Genomic DNA, 19,797 nt, shown 5'->3' on the forward strand with positions numbered 1-19,797 from the left:
GGCAGCCGAAGGGAAATTGTGTGTTGAAGACAAGAGGCAGCTCTCCAACTGCAGTGTGGTTTAAAAATGCACTATTTTCAGGGTCAAAGAGCTCTCGATCCAAACCCTCTGGAAAAGTGATTGTTACTATAAAAAAGAAAAAGCTAAACTCGGCAATATCTGGTAATTACTACAGTGCTGAATTCTACTTTAAGATAATTGGCGGCTAGAATTCAGCTCTGTGAAGCATGTTAGTATATAAACAATCTTTCTTTCCAGCGAAAGACAACCTACATATATTTTATTTTAGAAAGCAGGTTAATGAGGTGTTACTACCACATCTCATTTTTTATCCCATTTCCTATTAATTATGTTGCAGTTAAAATGCAATGGGAACGCTAAGGTCTTAGTAATTAGAAAGCTCCCTTAATGGCAGATAGCCGTACGCTCAGTGTAAGAGCCATTGACGGTCTCACAGCCTGAGGTGTATTTGGGCATTGGTCTGAGCCCTGTGGGCAGCTCAGTGCCCGTGGTCAAGAGAGGATCGCCAACCGCATGGCAACGAATCTGCTTGGGCAGCAGGCACAGAGAAAAGCCAAGTCCTTTTCTCATGTTGCACAGTAAAGCAACAGCCAAGGATGAATGGGACTCATGCTCCCTCTTTGGTTTTTTCATATTAATTGTTATTCGTAGGTGATACATAACACATCATGTTGCAGGATTTTATTCCCTCTTCATTAGTCTTCAGCATAGACTGACATATGGCAATCAAAATTAGCAGCAATGCTGAAAGACGTTAAACAGCCAAAAAACCAGGAAGACGAGATGCCAAACTAACCAGACTCTGTGCCAAGTGCTAAAGGTAACCACATGCTTTCATAAAAAACGCTGGTGTATCTTTAAATTTATTGTTAGTTCCTATTAGAGGAAAAAAAAAAACCCTGTATTTTCCTGCTTTGTCAGTCTTTGCCAGCCAGAAAGCAAACAGATCTAAATGAGGGCTCTCCCAGGCAGCAGAAGCAGCAGAACTGACTGAGCAGCCTCAGTCCACACCGAAGCCTCCATCCATCAAAGGTGTTCTCGGGTGGCTTGGGTTAGCACAGTGGGAACAGGAGCCTTTAACTGCTTGCAACCATGACATCAATGTGATTGCCCCAAGGAACATGAAGAACAATCACGTTACCCAAAGAATTGTCCAAGGAAAATTATTCAAGGATATTGATTTCCTCCTTTTATTTACACATTATTTTGTTAGTGAGGAATAGTAATTTTTGTGTTGGTCTTGGGTGTAGGGGTAGCATTACATTAACATACGTAAGAACATCTGGCATGGTTTTGAAAGACAATGAAGTATACTACTGTCACTGGGCATCAAAAAATGCAAGTTCCCTTAATTTGTCAAATTCAATCTTCACCAAACTAAAACACTATAAAGGACATGCAGTAATTTAATCTCTTGAGAAAGTGGCTTTTTAAGGACATGCTCCCTATTAAGGGTTTGAGCAAGTGTGAGTTGATATTGACTAGAATCCTGAAGTAGGAAATGAGAAGACGGCTGACAAATATCACAGGTGTGGCACCTTTTATTGTTTTAAGCTCCTTTTCTTCCTTTACTTCCCCTGTTTTAATTAAGGTACTTATTCTAAAGAATATTTTCTTGTAAAAAAAAGGTCACTATTCCCTTTGCTTTTGGGTAGGTACCTGGAAAAACTTGAGTGTGTGGAGAGCACAAACAGTGTAATGATGCAGTCACCCATTCAGAGCATTTAAGCAAGGTTGAATAAAGAAATGCAATGTGTTCACTGGCATAAGGGAAAAAAGAATATCTTTTTGTTTCAGGTTAAAAAATGGTTAAACATGTTGCTGACGTTTAAATTAACCCCAACTCGAAGCTGACATCTTGTGAGCCCAAACACTGAATGCTTTGCCATTAACCTCACTACAGTCACCCGTGGCATCATTATCAGGAAACCTGCTACGTTTGCCCTACCCTTCAGCACCCCAAGCACACAGCTCCCTAGTGTCTATGTGTGCAGGTATTTGGTGACAGAAACATTGGTGGTGGTGAGCCTTAGCATGATTGTAAATAACAGAAAAAAAAAATCAATATATTGACTAGTTCTGTTGATAATATTAACTGATAACCCTGTAATTAAGAAAAGTAGTCACTGAATACCCTAGTAATGATTACCAACAAATGTCTGGTCAGAACAGAGCTATTATTAATGCATCAGAAAATTACTTGGAAGACTCATGCAAAGATTTAGTTACTCTCTTTCATTGACAGTATCAGTATTTTTTAGTTAAACATCTCCTTTGGAAGTGATAAGCTGCTACATTTAACTAAAATGCACTGCATCTCTTTGGAGAAGATACGGGAGAGCTGCAATTTATTCCTGGGCAAGTTTTATACAAAAAACCATCTTGCTAGAGGAGGAAAGAAACCAGCCTTCTATTACCTGAACAAAACAACTTCTGGAACTTAATAACCTCGATGTTAACAAACTAATTTGAAAAAAAAAATCTCAAAACTTCATAAACATGTGACACTTGGGGCATCTAGAGTAGGCTAAACTTTTCAACATCCCTGTTGCTTTGCTAAGAGTTTCAAAGAGATGCATCTCTGGGGGCATCTACTGAATGTGAAGTAAGGAATCACAGAATCGTTTAGGTTGGAAAAGACCCTTAAGAGCATGGAGTCCAACCATTAACCTAACACGGCCAAGTCCACCACTAAACCATGTCCCTAAGCACCATGTCTACACCTCTTTTAAATACCTCCAGGGGTGGTGACTCTACTGCTTCCCTGGACAGCCTGTTACAGTGCTTGATATTCCTTTATTTTATTATTATTAATAAATAAAACAAGGCATCTCAAAGGGTATTTTTATTTGAAGATATTTGCAAATTAAATTTTACAATTGGGAAAGTGAGATAGAGAAAGACAGGGCTTAAAAGTCCCTACAAGGGACTCCTCAAGTGCTGTCCTCAAGAACAACCTCCACTTTTGGAAGCCACTTTGCATTAGCATGCTGCTTAACTTCCAGCATTTCAACAGGTAAGAAAAACATGGTTGGACTGATAGCTTAGTTTTCCAAAACGCATAACAACCAACCACAATTCAGAGGAAAGTTTTTTGTTTGTTCATGCTTATTGGTACTAGAACTGTGTGCGGTAGTGATTTGCATGTTAAGCGAGAAACAGAGACACACAAATCAACTTTTTGTGAAGTCAGAAAAAGAGTTAGTATAAGAATCCGGGAGCCCCTCACATTCCTCCATTCTAAGCCATGGAAAATACTTACAACTAAAGCATGAACTTTTTACTCTGATTAATGCAAAGAGGTCACAATACCTTGAAAGTACTGCAGCAACATTTAGAAAGGAGTAACTGGGAATTAGAGACAAAAATTTGATAAACAGAGAAGCAGAAAAGCTAGTCTGTTACAAAAAGAAAAAAAGCCAAGGATATAAAGACTGTAGATTAACATGGGAACTTATTTCTCTGAATTTACACAGCTCTCCTTTCAGCCTCCAGTACTTTTTGCTATGTTTCTTTCTTTTGCCCTTCAGGATGCCAGTTACAGTTTCTCAGATTAAAAGAAACTCGGAGGTAAGAGAGAAGGGAATGGTGTGACTACTGTCAGTGTCCGGCTAAAATTCTGACATCCGGGGTCACAGTGATTAATTCCACAGCTGTAAAATGTCAGCAACTTTATTGAAGTCAGCAGAAATATCTGTGGGGTTTGGTAGCATCTAGCATTATAAAGAACATTTTATGTCCGTTCTAGCTATTTCAAATACACACAGTGGGTAGCCAGAGTATGTCACAGTGAAGATATTACATTAATTTACTGATCTCAATATTCAGTTCTTGGTATCACATCTCTATTAATTTTCATTTACTTGGAACTTTTTGTGCAGTTATTTCTGTTACTATGTTCATATTTGTCTACTGGAAGACAGGCTGGAATATCAAAACCATAGAAAGTCTTATCAGAAGAAAGTACAAGGAATTAACATATGACTAATTGCTGAAAAAAGCAAACTGACACATTTAGGAAAGCCACCAAATGGACAGCTAAAATATTGTTGCATGTTTGCACACTGAGCATGGAAGAAAAAAGCATGGTACCATTTACACCTTTGTACCTTCTGTGATGCTGGATTTAATCTCAAGTGTGGTGAAAAGACTCCAGATAGATCACTGTATCATGGTCTTGAACAAAACAAAATTAGATCATTGCTTTACTATGTGACTCCAATAAGAAACTGCACAACGTTATGCTGCCCTTGACAGAAGATTTAATCTTTTCAGGATCACAAGCAACCACTGAGTGACCTTCCTTGTCTGAGGAGGGAGTAAACTGGTACTTTCTCATTATGTTAATGGCTACAGCAAAGCAGTCCAATATTGAAGTGCCATTATGAAACCAAATTTCCAGTCCTCCACCTTGATCTCCTTCTGCAGGGTGTACGGCAGCTCTGCAGGGTTTGCTTCCCTTCCATGCTGTGACCTCTCTGATGGGTGGTTTAACACCAGTACGGGACCTTGAACAGCTGTGGGTTAGGAGTCACTTGAGCTTTTACAAATTGCATTAGTCATTAAAATTGGCTAGGGCTTGATCAAATTGTTTTAGCCATTTAGGCACAGAAATATGCACTAGCTCCTTCTTTATAACCTAATTAGCAGCACTACAGAAATAGATGTGCACTGTTTGCACTAGCATGCATTGATATGCATTAACAATAAATTCTTACACTGTGTTGTAATGGAAAGCACTTAATTTTGAAGGTGCACCAGAACAGCTTCATTCTCAGCAGTAGCAAGAGAAATTAATCAGCAATTCATTGAGTAAAAAAAGATATTGTGCTGGATATCAATTGCTTCTACAGACAATGCTATTGCCCCTTTTTTTTAAAAAAAAATTCAAACTACCTTTTAAAAATAAAGGAGAAGCACACAGGTCTCAGACCTAAATATCACTTCAACCAAAGATCCCAGAGCCAAATTCAGTTATATATGTCAAGACATTCTGCTGTAGGTTGGACTAATTTGCCTGTTTTCTCCTTCTCTTTATTCACAATTCCACTTTCCAAATGTTAGGGGCCTGATAAGAAAAAAAATAATTATTAGGGTAGTATGAAAAATGGGATTTCAAAATATTCTGCACAAGAAAAATCTTAAAATTTTATTTAGACAGTTAAGAAGTGCTCTTAAGTCTGTCCTGGCACCTGCACATCTGGAAAATTGTTATTAAACAGCATTTTCTGGACAAAGGTTTTGTCAAGAACCTTCCGTCCAGCTCCAGTATGTCATGAAGCCCAGCTGTGTTTGGGTTGCATAGGAGTGACTGCAGAAGACTGTTGCCACCCTGGAGTTTTAGTTCTCTTTGGACAGTTTCTTCAAAACAAGTTTTTCTTGCATTCTGGAAGAGCATTGTTTAAACAGAACTACATGCATATCTCTTTCAACGAAACTCAACCTTTGAACCATTAGTTCAGCTCACACCACATACTGTCCAGCAAACCAAGCCCCCAGCCTTCACTCTTCCCTCCTCTTCTGCCACCCAGCAGTGCCTCGCTTCCGTGCCTATACCACAGTCCAAGTTGTTTTGGGTCACAGCTCTGCATTGGAAAGATTTCCTGAGCTTTCCTAGCAGAACTGATCACTTGGTTTATTTGTTCCCACTGGCAGGCTTTGGAAGGATCTTCTGACACTGCGTTAATCTGAGCCCTGGAGAGGTGAAGTTAAATCACACCAAGTTCCTGGAAACCAAAAAATTCCAGCTGGCATTTAACCAGGAATTCCTCAGAGCTGGTCAAACCACTCTGTGACAGAAATAGAAATACTCAAATATGTGGCATTAATAAATTGCATTCTTCACAAATTAAGGAAAAATATCCATTAATTGTTAGCCAGCCTTCTAGAACCCTTAAAGCTTTCGTCATACGAAGACATCTTCCTACTTAGAACTACTCTTAATTCTCACAGAATGGAAATAATTAAAATGACAATATTCTGTTAAAAAGAAAGTATAACAATGGCTATGAAGTTATCTGTGTTTTTAGAGCGCACCGCTCCATCTTCATGTTACCTTCCTTGATGCTTGTCTTTTAGGCTCTGCACATAGCATAAACAGTAAAGATTCTGCATACAGAATAGAGGGAAGGTGAAAGCAGAAAGCAATCTTTCTATCCGTTCTGTGGACATCCCAGCAGCACTCTGACCTGTACTTGGCTCACATTATTCGCAAAGTTCTCAAAACCAGATAAAGCAATAATAAAGACTACTGGGCCTCTAAATTGCCATCACAAGCCAAAAAAAGAGCAACCTACATACCTAAGTTCCTGCTATTTGCTGTGAAGAGTGAGCTTAAAATTCCTGTGTTACAGGCAAGGCTATTCCATTATCTAGCTCTATTTACCCTTTGAACAAAAGACTTTACAGTAATTTCCTCAACAGCAACTCAAAGCCATAAGATTTTTGATTTGAAAGACCATCTAATAACTGCACCAGAGAACTTGAATGCAACTAGAGAGGGTGGAACAACAGGGAAAGGGTATGAAAGATGGAAAAGCAGCAGTACTTTGTAGAGTTTCTCTACGGATTGGTCTGTGACAGTGTAGGAAAACAAAAGAAAACCTCCTTGCTAGGCAGGTATCACGATGATTTCCTAAACACACTCCTTTCCTATGGTAATTTTTGAATGAAACAGGGATAGACATTAGAGAAACATTAGGAAGCAGTGCACTCTGGGTGTACTCCAACACATCTTGGGGAATGACACTGCAAAATGAATGAGGTAGCACTGGAACAGCTACTCAGTCAGATTATTTGGGATCCAGAGGGAATTCTGAGTGAAGTACCACACGACACTACGAGATTTCCAGGCCGCAGGACCAGTTGTTCATATATCCCACAGCACTATTTAAGACTACTCTTCAGCACCCAAGCCCATCCACTTCAATTTAGTGTTTTGGACAGTACTTGGGTGTCTGCAAGGGGCAAAAAAACCAGAGGATTAGGAAATAACTGACAAGAAGCCAAATACTGCAAGAAGCCAAACAGCAAATATTAGAGCTTGCATCAGAAGTGATAATTGCAAAGCAAAGTTTCAATCCAATTTGAAAGGTACACACTTAGAAGAAGATGGAACAAGGGATATATAAACAAGATTGACTTTATTTAAATTTTACATACAATAACTTTTATTCTAGCTACCAGGGCCAACTGACAGTCTCGCAGAACAGTAAATTCTAAATTCATCACAGCTAAAAATGCAGAAAGATTCTCTGAGAACAATCTATACTTGTTTTAATCTTGAAAAGCGTATTAGGAACCACACTAAGGAAAAAGCATATAAAAAAGGTATTTAAAAATGCAGGTTCATTTACCATAATATGGTTACAGATTCTCCAAGAATCTTCCCGTTATCAACATTTTCATGTTTCTTTCAACTACAAATTAGCCATTACAGCAGACATTACAGCTTAAAAAACAGAAATAAGCAGTCTTGCAAGTAGCGTGGCAGGCTCAGTGTCAGTAGGTGAAACATCACAGAATACTGGAAACATTCATGATGGAACCCACATGTTTCCATGTGTATCAGGAGCGTTAGTGTAAGGAATATTCCAAATCCACGGTTGATCTGTAAAGCAAACCAAAAACATGTTCATGACAAATTCAGTTATTAAATGTAAAATTTTGATCCTCTTCCTCCCCTCACTTTGGAGGAAGAGGAAGGTCAAACTTCCCACTAATTTTCACGTAACCCCATGTGCAATTTCAGTTTACTGGAAATTTTTATTCAGCTACTTTTTAAAATGGTAAGATTTAGAGTTTTCAAAAGGCTTTGCTTTCCCCCCCAAATATTCTTTTAAATACAATTATAACCCAACATACTCCCCACCAGCTGTAAAATAATTGTATTTCAGCTGGTATACAAGAACAGTAATGCAGCCAAATTTGGTTTGGCCCATAGGCAGCTGCATCTCTCTTAACCCAATGGACTTACAAGTGCTGTAAAATATTAGTATTTGTCACATGGACAGCAAGAATTCAGTATCTAAGAATAACGCTGCCTGACCTCTGAAATGTTCAAGTTCACACCTCACTTCTTCAAACATCACATCTTTAGATGAGCAACAGGTTTGCAGCAGACAGTTCCCTCCCTCCACTTCTTGGAATACAGAAGCTATTCCCACTCTTGGGAAGGAGAAAAGGCAATGCAGCAGGAGCCAACTGCTAGCTCTGCAACCTGCTTGAGGCTCTTCCTCATACCACGTATGTGTTGCAGAAAAGCAGCTGGTCTACGAAGCCAAGCCATTATTCTACTTCTCCCAGGCTACCCCTACTGAAATACGAGAAAACTCCTTCAATCCTTTCAGTGATTTTTCTCAAATAAAAGTTTATATAATCTACGCTGCTTCTTTTCTCCATCTAAAAAATAAGCCCTGAAGGAAGACATGTGATGTTAATCTGTACATAGATTAAAACTGAATTGTACTAAGGATGATGGGAGTAGTTCATATATCAAAAACAAGCTACTCATCTACATGATATACTACGTATACTTGCTAAAGAAGACTTGCTACATGCTTGTCAATTGAAATTTTAGATAAACTATTGATTATGACTACTGTTGTCCAATTTTAAGTTTACAGGATCCAGTGCCAGTCCTCACAATATATTAAATGAGAATTACTGTAGCAAGAAGAGGAGAGTAAGAAAGTGACAGAAGCAGTAATGAAGGGAAGTATAAATCACACAACAGCACCACGCCAATTAAACATGGGGCAGGGAGAGCATTCCTATCAAGTACTCATTAGTACTTGCTTCTAGAGAGCATTTAATTCTACTACTGTAGTTCTGTATGTTGCATTGAAACCTATCCCAGCTATGCAAATGTTTTACAAAAGTGTCTGTTTACAGTAGTAAAAGGGTAATAGGAAAATGCTTTAAATTACAACAAAATCGAATCTGCTTGACTTGAAAACAGACGTTACATTTAGAGTTTATGAAGACTGATAGGGATGTTACAAGTCACAGGAATGTGATCATCAGAGAAAGAACAGCCTGTGCAACAAATGGTATCTTTCACATAAAGTTATTATAATGTGGACAACATATGCAAACATCCATGTCTTCCCCTAATTTAAAATCATAATATGGCTTCTAGGTGGAAAGAAGTAGTTGGCTAGCTTTTGGTTATTGTGGATAGGTGATTTCCAAGCACAAAAAAGGCATTGGACACTGGCATAAACTATAGCACTTGACTCACCGTGCATTGTCAAAAAATGTCTTCAGGATATCTAGACTTCGAGTGATCTCTTAAAAAAAAAAGTGGCAACATTATTTCCCTAAGCTTCTTTTATCAGGCTCCTGCCTGAGAGCCACGTGTACATTTTGTATTTTAGATGAATACCCTACCACATAGTAAACATTAATAGTTATAAGAATGGGTACAGAACAAAGCAAATGTTAGAAAAAGCATTGAGGATTTCTAGCACACATTCAGATTTGATCATCAACCTCTATCTCTGATATCAGAATAAATCCAGTCCCACTCAAGCACTGGAATCTGTCACTTGGAGTGTATTATGCAGCTTGGACCTATCCATCTTCACCATCATCTGCAGTTGCTCTGTTTAATTCAGCAAAACATACAGGCAGAGGAAGACTCAGATGTACAGAAATAACTTCAGTCACCCCTTAAAGCACTCTGAGAGGCTTCAATAAAAAAACAATTTATTTTTTTTTTATTGTGGCTATCTTAATAAAATTTTCTTAAGGTAGCTATTAACATACTTGGAACTTTGTTCTACTAATGGGATGCTGTTGGTTTTATGAAACACCTGATACTATTTTAATAAATCATGTGTAAAACTATTGCTGAAACAAACTATAATTTAGTTATTTTTAAATAGATGCAATTTAAATTTGTCACTTTTAATAGGAGCTATAGCAACAAGAGAAAGGCAATGACTGTGTACAAATACTGTATGACTGTAGCTGCTTACCGTTGCACATTAAAATGATTGCCAAACTTTTGAAAGTTAAATCCTTTGATCTTATGGGGTAAAAAAAAAAGTTAACTGTTCCCTATTTATAGTCCCCCTACATATATATTTTTAAAGTGTGCTCAACATACCTACCTTCCATACATTTCAAGTTCAGCTCTTCATTTCTGATACCATAGTTTTGTCTCACCAGCATCTTATTGGAATTAGTGTTACCTAGTGACACAGTACCCCCACTTCCTTCTTGCCTCATTTACAAGCAGAACTCCAGCACTAGAGTTAGTACACAGCAAAATGAACGGGGTCATTCCTACCTCACTACTTTAAGATCATCTGAAATCTCAGACAAAGCACTACTTCAATTATACTCAGGCAGACTTTTGAATATTGTCTCACAACTGAACAGACTATGGTACTTCATGTAAAGATAACAGAGACCCTGGAAAGCAAGACAAGCTTTTTCAAGTACACCTGATTACTCACTCAGAGAATTCCCCACATTTTGAGATCGTGTTACAAAATACAAGATCAGGAGCTGACAATGGTACAAGGTTGTTTTGCAAATTTTAATAGTATTTTACAATTGCAGTATATTGTGTAGGTAAAAAACATGCTGGCAAGCCATCTCAAAACTTCATGTTCTCATAAATGACAGATGGCAGTACGGTATGTACAGCCAAAACCAGAAAAGTCTGTGAATTACAGGAACGTGCATTTGAATAGTAAAGTATAAAATACTTAAAGCATCTTTGTAATCCTCTTCCTACAGTTTAAAATACAAGTGTCTTTTGCACTGTGGAGATCGAGATGATAGCTATTCCTGGTTGATTTCTAAATGCAGAGACTGGATTCTTACATAATCTTTCACAATATTTCATGAATCTTGCAACTGAAAAACGTAGCTTTGAAGTAATAAGCGTTCACATATAGAGAAAGGTTACTCACAAATAACCAGAGTTCTTCAAGTCATTCTATATATACATCCTAACGTGGCAAATTTACTTCCTGCTGCATGAGGCTGGAAAGTTCTCCCTTTCAGCATTTGCAGAAGGTGCACGCTACACTTCAGTCTCTTTTCTCCCTTCCCTTTGGATGAACATGGTATTTAGAAAGGAACTCATCTGGTTCCTTTCAATGCAAAATCATGCCTGAAATATCTCAAGAAGGGGGAAGGCAGATGGGGTATAGATGTACGATCTATAATGATATTCACAAACAAGGTAATAATTCCTGAAGGCCAGGACAATGACCACTTGTTACGGGAAAAAAGAAAAACAAAACAAAACCCAGTACTGCTGTTTAAAAACAGGAATTGCTTTCTTTCGCAAAGTGTTGATGTGATGAGAGAAAAAGTCCTTTGCACTTTTCCGAGGCCTTTCCCAAGTTGTTCTAACAAAAACCCCCTTGACGTACTTACGTATTAAAGTTTCAAGTTCCTCCCATACAGCAGATTATTTCCTCAGTCAGTAAACTGTGTAACATCTAAATCACAAATTAAGTGATACTTGACTATAGCAAGCAGCTTATACCTTTTCTCATGCAAAGGTACAAAAAACCCCAAAACCCGTGGGTTGTATCCCTTTGTGTAAGTATTGTAAGAAACTTCTCAATAGGGTGAAACAAAAGTGATAGAGGAATCAGTCCTCAAGCACTCTAAATGAAATGCTGTGCTTTCATGAGAGGATCAGGTCAACTTGTATTGGTAAGAGAGATCATAGCAATATTGCAACTGACATGTGACAATGGAGGTCAATGAGAAGATAGTTTTATACAACAAAATAACAGTACTCTGAAATATTCTGGAGGGAAATAAAAATCTGAATATTATCAAAGGCACAAAGAAATTTGACATCTTGCTAAGTAAGACTGGCTCTTGTGTGCATGCTTCCCAAATACCAGACTGGATCATTTTCTGTTTTCCTTCCAAGGAACTCTCAAATTATATTGCTGGTCTATAGGTTTCTTATCTTAGTATCATCAATACATTCAGCTTTGTCATAGTCTTTTTTGTTATAACAGCATGAATCTGTTGGTTAACAGAGGAGTTCAGGAGATTGTTGTATCTATATAGTTTATGTCACAACATTAAGTAGTACTATCAGCTACCAGATAATTTTATTTTTTTAAATTCTTTAAATGTTTTGCCCTGAAGATGCATCTGCTGCCCACAAATGGCTTTCTGCTGTTCAGCTGACTATTGGATGAGAACAACTGCAATTGCTCAAAACAGCAATTTGCAAAGGGTTAATAACATACATGTTGCACGTAACAAATGGTATCTGCTGAAAATTAATGAGGTCCTTTGTCACTTCAGAGTAGGGATGATCTTAATCTTTATTTTAAAACTGCCAGATGTAAAGTGTGCATGTTATTCCCCGCAGCAAGAGAAAGATGCAAGCTATGTAGATCATGCATAATAAAACTGTGCTATGCTGGTAATTTAAAGCAGCTGGGAAGAAATTGTCTAAATGAAAAATGCTCAAGTAGAAGTTCTCTGTGCAACCTTAACTCTGATCTGTTAGGATGACATATTGTTATATTTCTTTAGACTTCAACTACAAATCTCGCACTCTGCACAAGATGATCAAATCACATATAAGTTCAACAACTAGACTGGGCATCCTACATCTATCCTGAAAAACCAAAATAAAGTGCTTTTAAATTCTTGGGTTGACCAACTATTGGAGCAAAGTATTGACTATCCAGTGAATTTGCCATCTCATGATGATGCTCTCAACTAATGATCTGAAGCATATTTTGAAAGATCTCTTAGCCAAACACAAGTTTGAGCTCAGAGAAATTGGACAGTAATATGTGGGAAATCAGATCAGGCAATCCAGTGGCTCCTTCTGGTCTTCAAGTCTGTAACCCTATCAAAATAATACACAGAAGTGGTCAAACTAAATGGTGACTCTTAACTCAAGTTTCCTCTCAAAGTGTTAATTTCTTCATTGTCATTACAAAAAAATGGAAGAAAATCAGCTTTTCGTATGTACTCAAATGTTACACTTGGACTCTGGGAGGCCATCTGAGGAAGCATCTGATGTCTAGCTGTCTTAAGAGAGCTTCGATATCAATTTGCAGGTTTACCAGTCAATAATAATGTTTCAGGTTCCACCTAGGAGGGAAATGGATGCCAACACAGACTGAGGTTGGTTCCAACCCCACTCCCCGCCACCTGCCCTGGTATACGGACTACAATGACAACATATACTTGCTGCTTGAAAAAATTGAAAACTAAACTTCTAAACATACTCAGATTTACATTTACCATTGCTCTGAGCATTAAATAAGTGAAATACTTTCTCTTCAATGTATTAGGATCACTAGAAACAGAACTAGCTTCTAGTTGTCATCTTCTTGGAAGATAAGGTATTCTCTTAGAGTTTGTACCATATTAAGCACACTCAGAGGACCTGAAGTTCTCTAAAAATTCATATAGGATGCTGCCAGCTGAGTTCCTTCAAACTTTAGAAAGTAAACAAGTTCCATGTAACTATGCAGTATTAATTAGAAAAAAGGATGCTACTGAAAAATGCAAATGTCTTCCCCAGAAGTCTTTTCTTAATTTCTTCAAAAATATTTTAATTACTTGACAGAGAAAGTGGAGAGTTCTAGAACTTTGGACAAAAAACAAAGGTGGGAGAAAGGTAGAGACCATGTACACTGACATTTTCCCAGAACTTATCTGACCTCCTGAGGATACAGCAGGTCCCTGTAAGGGAGCTCAGAGTAATAAAGGATTCCTCTAGCTTAGCTGGACAACATACACTGATCTCTTCTTTTAGGTACTCTGTTACTAGCACAAGGCAAGATAAATGAGAATTATCCCCACTCTTTAAATAATAGGATAAATACAAATGTCTAAACCTACCAGAACTGGAGGCAAATATGCCATGAAGTTTTTTTGTTTTTATCCAACACAACAGCAGTTTTTGTGTAATAAACATGATGGAGTCTTACTAGTTTCCTGAAATCACTACAAATATTTACCAAATATAATTTCACCATACTCCCAATTCCCACTTGTTGAAAGCTAGACAAAATATCAAGCACTGAACATCTGAAGTTACAAGGAAAAGGTCAATTTGCTCTTCCACATAAGTGTGGTAATGGACTATTGAACAATGAGCAGGGCCCTTCACAAGGGAGAGAGCTGTTCCTGTGAGACATGTTACAGATCCTTTTGTGCATCCCTAAGAAAACAAAATCACAGCTGTCAGAGGTTGAAAACTTTAGCTAGAGAACTAACGAATTGTTAAGTGGACTGCTCATTTCTCCACAATGCTTCAACTTGCACTAAAGCAAATTTCCATCTCATTCGCCCACCACTCTTCCAGCCTCTCACAGCATGAGATTTGACAGCTTTAGCTCCCAGTTACCAAGGGTGAAATAGATTTTTCTGCTGGAACATAATGAAATACATTTTAATACATTTTTACAAATTGTTAGAATGGCTCTGGGAAGAAATAGTAGAATCAACATATCATAGAATGGTTTGGTTGGAAGGGACCTTAAAGATCATCTAGTTTCAACCCCCCTGCCATGGGTAGGGACACCTTCCACTAGATCAGGTTTGCTCAAAGCCTGCCTGCCGCTGCTTTTACTGCAGCTGCTGGAGCAATGGCCATATGAGCTGGGAATGTTCCAAAAAGCTGCTTTCCTTTCTTTGCTACAACTACTTATCAGCTTTCTAACCAGCCCATATGACAGCATATCATACCGTATCATGACACAGAAAACAGTTGCCGTTCAGCTTCTCTCAGTAAGTCTCAGGAAATCTGAGTTGACCTGGTCTTAGGGAGCATTTCCTCAAGGATATTCTCCTTCCCCCAACAGAGATAAAATAGCCAATTCCCAACTAGGAATTTCTGGTGCTTAGTAAGCTCCCATCAGTTGCAGACTCCAGTGCGCACACACACACAGAGAATCACAGAATCTTCAACAAAGAGCAAAATAACTAAAGACTAATGTAATTCATATAATTGGCATATATAGAGAGCAATATATAGTTTCATTCTAACTTTAGATTAATCCAAATCGAGTTGGAACCCATTTTATTTTCTTGTATATACATATATTTTCTGTATACTATTAGTCAACTGAAGAGCCAGTTTTTTTCATTAATTTAAATACATAAACTGAAGAGAAAACTGAATGAGAAGTAACTTATTTATCAGAAATTACTTACCCCCCTACTTTATGGGATTCTTTTCCAGAGGGTTTAAGCAGTTCCAGAGCATTTTGAACTAAGAGCTCAGAAAAAGTTTATATAAATTCCTGTCTTGTAACCCAGTCACAACCAAAGAACTGCTGATAAATATATTTTTAGCTCATCCCCTTTTCAGTAGCGCTGTACGAGAGTTCTGTAACAAGTGCATGAGATTAATAAATCCAAAATCTGGCAGAATAATAATGCAGAGAAATGTTTCAGAAATGTTTCACCTGCTGAGGTCTCCCTCAAAAAGCAGAAAACAGAGCCAATTAAGCAGAAGTCTGATCACACTTAAATGTAACTAGAAAGCTAAGTGCAACTCACTAGGAAAAATCGCAGATGAAGTAGCCCAAAATACTGAAGCTTACTATAATACAATGACAATATAGTTTACAATACATGTAAACCATAGATTTACTGATTCATTGAGCTAATCAATCACATGATCATTACTTTCTGACAATTTTTAGGTCCAAAACTATTTTTTTCAAGCACTATAGTGTGGTTTGTTGGTGGCTTTTTTCATTTGTTTGTTTCGGGTTTTTTTTTTGTTTGTTTTTTATAGTCATCCTATGTAGTTAAAATGAGCTACTTGACATGAAAATAATTCTGGTATGATTTCTCTCACAGAAGAAATTTTACAAACTCCTCATCTCAACCTGAACTGACTATGCTGCTACCAGCTATGGTTTGAGACCCACTTAAATTTTATTCTTTGTTCCCTTGAGGAAGATCAAAGGACTCTGGTTGGTACAAGCAGATGGAGTTTACCTGTCCATGTGCTGTAAAACATGGCTCTGTGCAAATCTGAAATATAGCTGAAAATTAAATGTAAGCAATGGGAAAATTTTTAATGTTATGTGTCACAGAGGTGATATATCATAATTACTGTATCAGTGACATCTTAAAGCACATCACTACATCCTTCAGTGACTACAGCTTAGCCTATGATTATGTTTCAGTGAAGGATAATCCATCTCTCTAGGATAGAAAAACAGCGCAAACCCAAGAAGTTAGCTGTCTCACAATGATCACAATTTATACTCTTTAGAAATCTTTGGAAGAAGAGGAGGAAGAAAATCTTTGTGACTGTTTCTCCAAGAGATTCTATTTTTCTGTTTTGCCTAAACTTGAGTTTTAGAATGAAACCCACTAATGAGGTAAACCAGGCAAAGGTGGACAAGTCTTCTGTATTTTTCTTCCCTGTTATGTAGGGTGAGAGAACAGTAGGACAGGGACCAAATTATTTAATTATTATTGAACTTAATGAACTTTAAGAGACTGTGGATCAACCTCATGAATTATTAGGGCTGAAACCAGAGAGATTATGTACATCATTTACTAATGAATTTATCATTGTAGGTCCTGAGATGTATTTGATTGCTTTTCAAGATGCACTTACTTCACTGCAACAGTTTTCACACTGGAAGTTCAGTCCTATCTGATAAACACCAATTATTATGACAAGAAGCCATTGCAACAGAATGACAAATAATCTCTGCAATTAAATTATTTCCATAAACTAAGGAATTATTTTTCTTTCACTTTATTATACAATAATATACTTCTGTAACATTAAGTATGTCTGATCCAAGATTTGAATTTGCACAAGTACAGGAAAAAAATGCATATTTTGGTATATTTATCTTCTGCTTAGAACTTTACATGGCAAATGTATGGCCCTGCACCTGACCATCTGTTCACTAGTCCACCCGCTTCTCCTCCCATCCTGCTCCTAATAGGATTTTTCTGATTATATGGAAGTGATGTGTACTTTGTTTTCCCATGGATAAAGAATCTGAGTTGATGGAAAATCCCCCAGAGCCTTTTCTCCTTCAATTACAGGGATCAGTCAAAATGGTTTCTTTAGGGAAAGGATAATTACTTGCATTTCTGCTTATCAAGACTTTATTAAAATAAATCTATTTACATCACTCTCCAGAGACTTTGGGAGTTGATAACTGTATTGTTAAGGACAGACTATTTCATGAGTCCATCCCATAACATGGGAATTCTTTAAACATCTTTTCCACCAGGAAGCTGAGGAAGTGAAACAGAATATTTAGGAAAGATGTGAAAAAGGCACAGGCAGCTGTCTACAGGCAGCTGTCTTTGCTTCCATTGCAAAAGCCTAAACAACTTGAATTCTGACATCTGTTCATATCATGAGAGAAAGTTGTGACCCAAAAGCTGAACTACAGACAAATGAGTTCTCTACAGAAAAAAGCTTTCCGTGTAAAAAGTGAAAAAAGTTATTTGGAAAAAAAAAATATCTTTACATTTAGTTGAAATATGCATAAAACTCACTGACACAGTAGGTTAAATGTGGGAACTAAACCAAGAACAATATTAGTTATACAACTACATTTTTTGCACAAGATAGTATATGTAACACATTTGAGAACACAACGGATTCTAATTTTTAATCTTTGTTTAACAAAAATGTTAAAATAAAGCTTTGGAACATAGCAGCATTCAAATGACTCAGAGTTACTCAAATTAGTTTGCTCTACATATAATACTCCTACTTTTCTTCTGAAGTCACGCCTTACCTTTGCTTCCATACTGTTCTGGTGGCAGGTCATAAGGTACAGGAAAATAAGCTGCTGAATCATTACTTTCTGAAAGCATTTTCCCTCTCACATGAAAGTAACCTTTGTCCAATCCCTATGAAGGAAGGGAAACATGCAGAAAAAAGACTTAGTTTTTAGGGAAAAAAGCAAACCTAATCCACAATAAATTCTTCTCAATAAGTTCTTTTAATAAACAAAATGTTTTGTCTCCATTACCAAGATGAGATACTTCCTAAAGCACCTTCCTGTCTTAAGAACTCAGCTTCTCTTATTGCTACTATTTCAGGCTCTTCTTTCTTCTACATTCATTGGCTTGGCCCCACAGGTGGGTTCACATTGTATATATTCTACTTTCTCAGTCCCTTACACATATACCAGTCTACTTCCATGTCCACTAGCTAAACATGCTTGTGGCCTTGCTTGTGTGAACAATTCTATCCAAATTGCTTGAAGTCTTTGCTAATACCACATCAGCAGTATATCTCAATACAAGATGTCGCTTCTTTTGCATAAATGCTTATGGACTTTGGAATAAAATTTTAATTATTAAACAAAATATTAACACCTTTGGTGTTTAATATTTAGCTAAAGGCAAAAGCTTTAAAAATGTTCTTAGCTGTTTAGTTTCATCCTGACCATATTAGTTAGAGGTTTAGTGTGTTTCATGAACTGAATTAAAATTCAACTTATGATACAGAAACAAGTCTTCAAACCTACGCTTTTCAGATATCTTGGGTAACACCATCCATGTATGCTAAAAAAATTAATGAAGATTTAAAACTGCTTGCGTAAAACTTTCAAAGACTCCACTCATATTAGAATGACAGTGGATTTCAAACAAGGTTAAGGACTACAAAAAAAGGCTATAATGCAATACAAGGGCAGACAGATTTAAAGCGATTCAAATAACTTTGGCAGATGATACTGCTTAGCCACTTCTCCAGAGACACTGGATCCATTGATTAATTCTAATGAGTTATACAAAAGCAAATCTCTGATACCGAGCTTTCCAATAGCCTATTGTGAATCAAGTACAATTTGATTAGACTAGACTAAAAGTCTAAAGGCTATCAAACTTTTATTATTTATTTCTATGACATTACTGAACAACTGTATTTTTCTACCTAAAATCAGGATCATAGAATAGTTTGTGTTGGAAGGGACCTTTAAAGGTCATCTAGTCCAATCACCCTGAAACAAGCAGAGACATCTTCAACTAGATCAGGTTGCTCAGAGCCCCATCCAACCTGACCTTGAATGTTTTCAGGGATGGGGCATCTACCACCTCTCTGGGCAGCCTGTGCCAGTGTTTTACAACCCTCATCATAAAAAATTTCTTCCTTACACCTAGTCTGAACCTACCTTCTTTTAGTTTAAAACAATTACCCCATGTCCTATCGCTACATACCCTGCTAAAACATCCGTCCCCATCTTTCAGTACTTAAAGGGGGCTTATAAGAAAGGCCGCAATAAGGTCTCCCCAGAGCCTTCTCTTCTCCAGGCTGAATAACCCCAACTCTCTCAGCCTTTCCTCACAGAAGAGGTGCTCCAGTCCTTGGATCATCTTCGTGGCCTCCTCTAGACTCACTCCAACAGGTCCATGTCTCTCTTGCATTGGGGTCTCCAGAGCTGAAGGCAGTACTGCAGGTGGGGTCTCATGAGAGCAGAGTAGAGGGGGAGAATCACCTTCCTCAACCTGCTGGTCATGCTGCTTTTGATGCAGCCCAGAGTATGGTTGGCTTTCTGGGCTGCAAGCGCACATTGTTGGCTCACATCCGAATATTAACTTATACTTTATCCAAGCTGTAGGATTCATCAGTCCAAGTTTTGGATTACTGTTTTCTGATAGTACAAGCAGGCTTCCTAATTACCACTAAATAATCCCATTTTATTCAAACATATATGCTGAGTAAATTGATAGTCCCATCTATATACAGTACTGTACAAGTACTGTAAGTTCTTCGTTACTGAAGTTTTACTTCATGAAAGATTAGCATTGTAAGTTGGA

The 19,797-nt window shown here is 37.5% G+C and overlaps 1 protein-coding gene across 1 annotated transcript in view; it reads right to left on the bottom strand.

The window, feature by feature from the left end:
* Positions 1–7,556: 7,556 nt before the first annotated feature.
* TDP1 (tyrosyl-DNA phosphodiesterase 1) overlaps positions 7,557–19,797 on the bottom strand; it is a 49,418-nt gene continuing 37,177 nt past the window's right edge. The window contains exons 14-15 of the mRNA XM_009699120.1: positions 17,769–17,883; positions 7,557–7,630 (exon numbers count right to left, since the gene is read on the bottom strand). Of these exons, the coding sequence (XP_009697422.1) occupies positions 7,557–7,630; positions 17,769–17,883 (189 nt within the window). The remainder of the gene's footprint in view (positions 7,631–17,768; positions 17,884–19,797) is intronic.

This window comes from Cariama cristata, unplaced genomic scaffold (genome assembly GCF_000690535.1).
Source record: "Cariama cristata isolate BGI_N322 unplaced genomic scaffold, ASM69053v1 scaffold17394, whole genome shotgun sequence".
Lineage (NCBI taxonomy): Eukaryota > Metazoa > Chordata > Aves > Cariamiformes > Cariamidae > Cariama > Cariama cristata.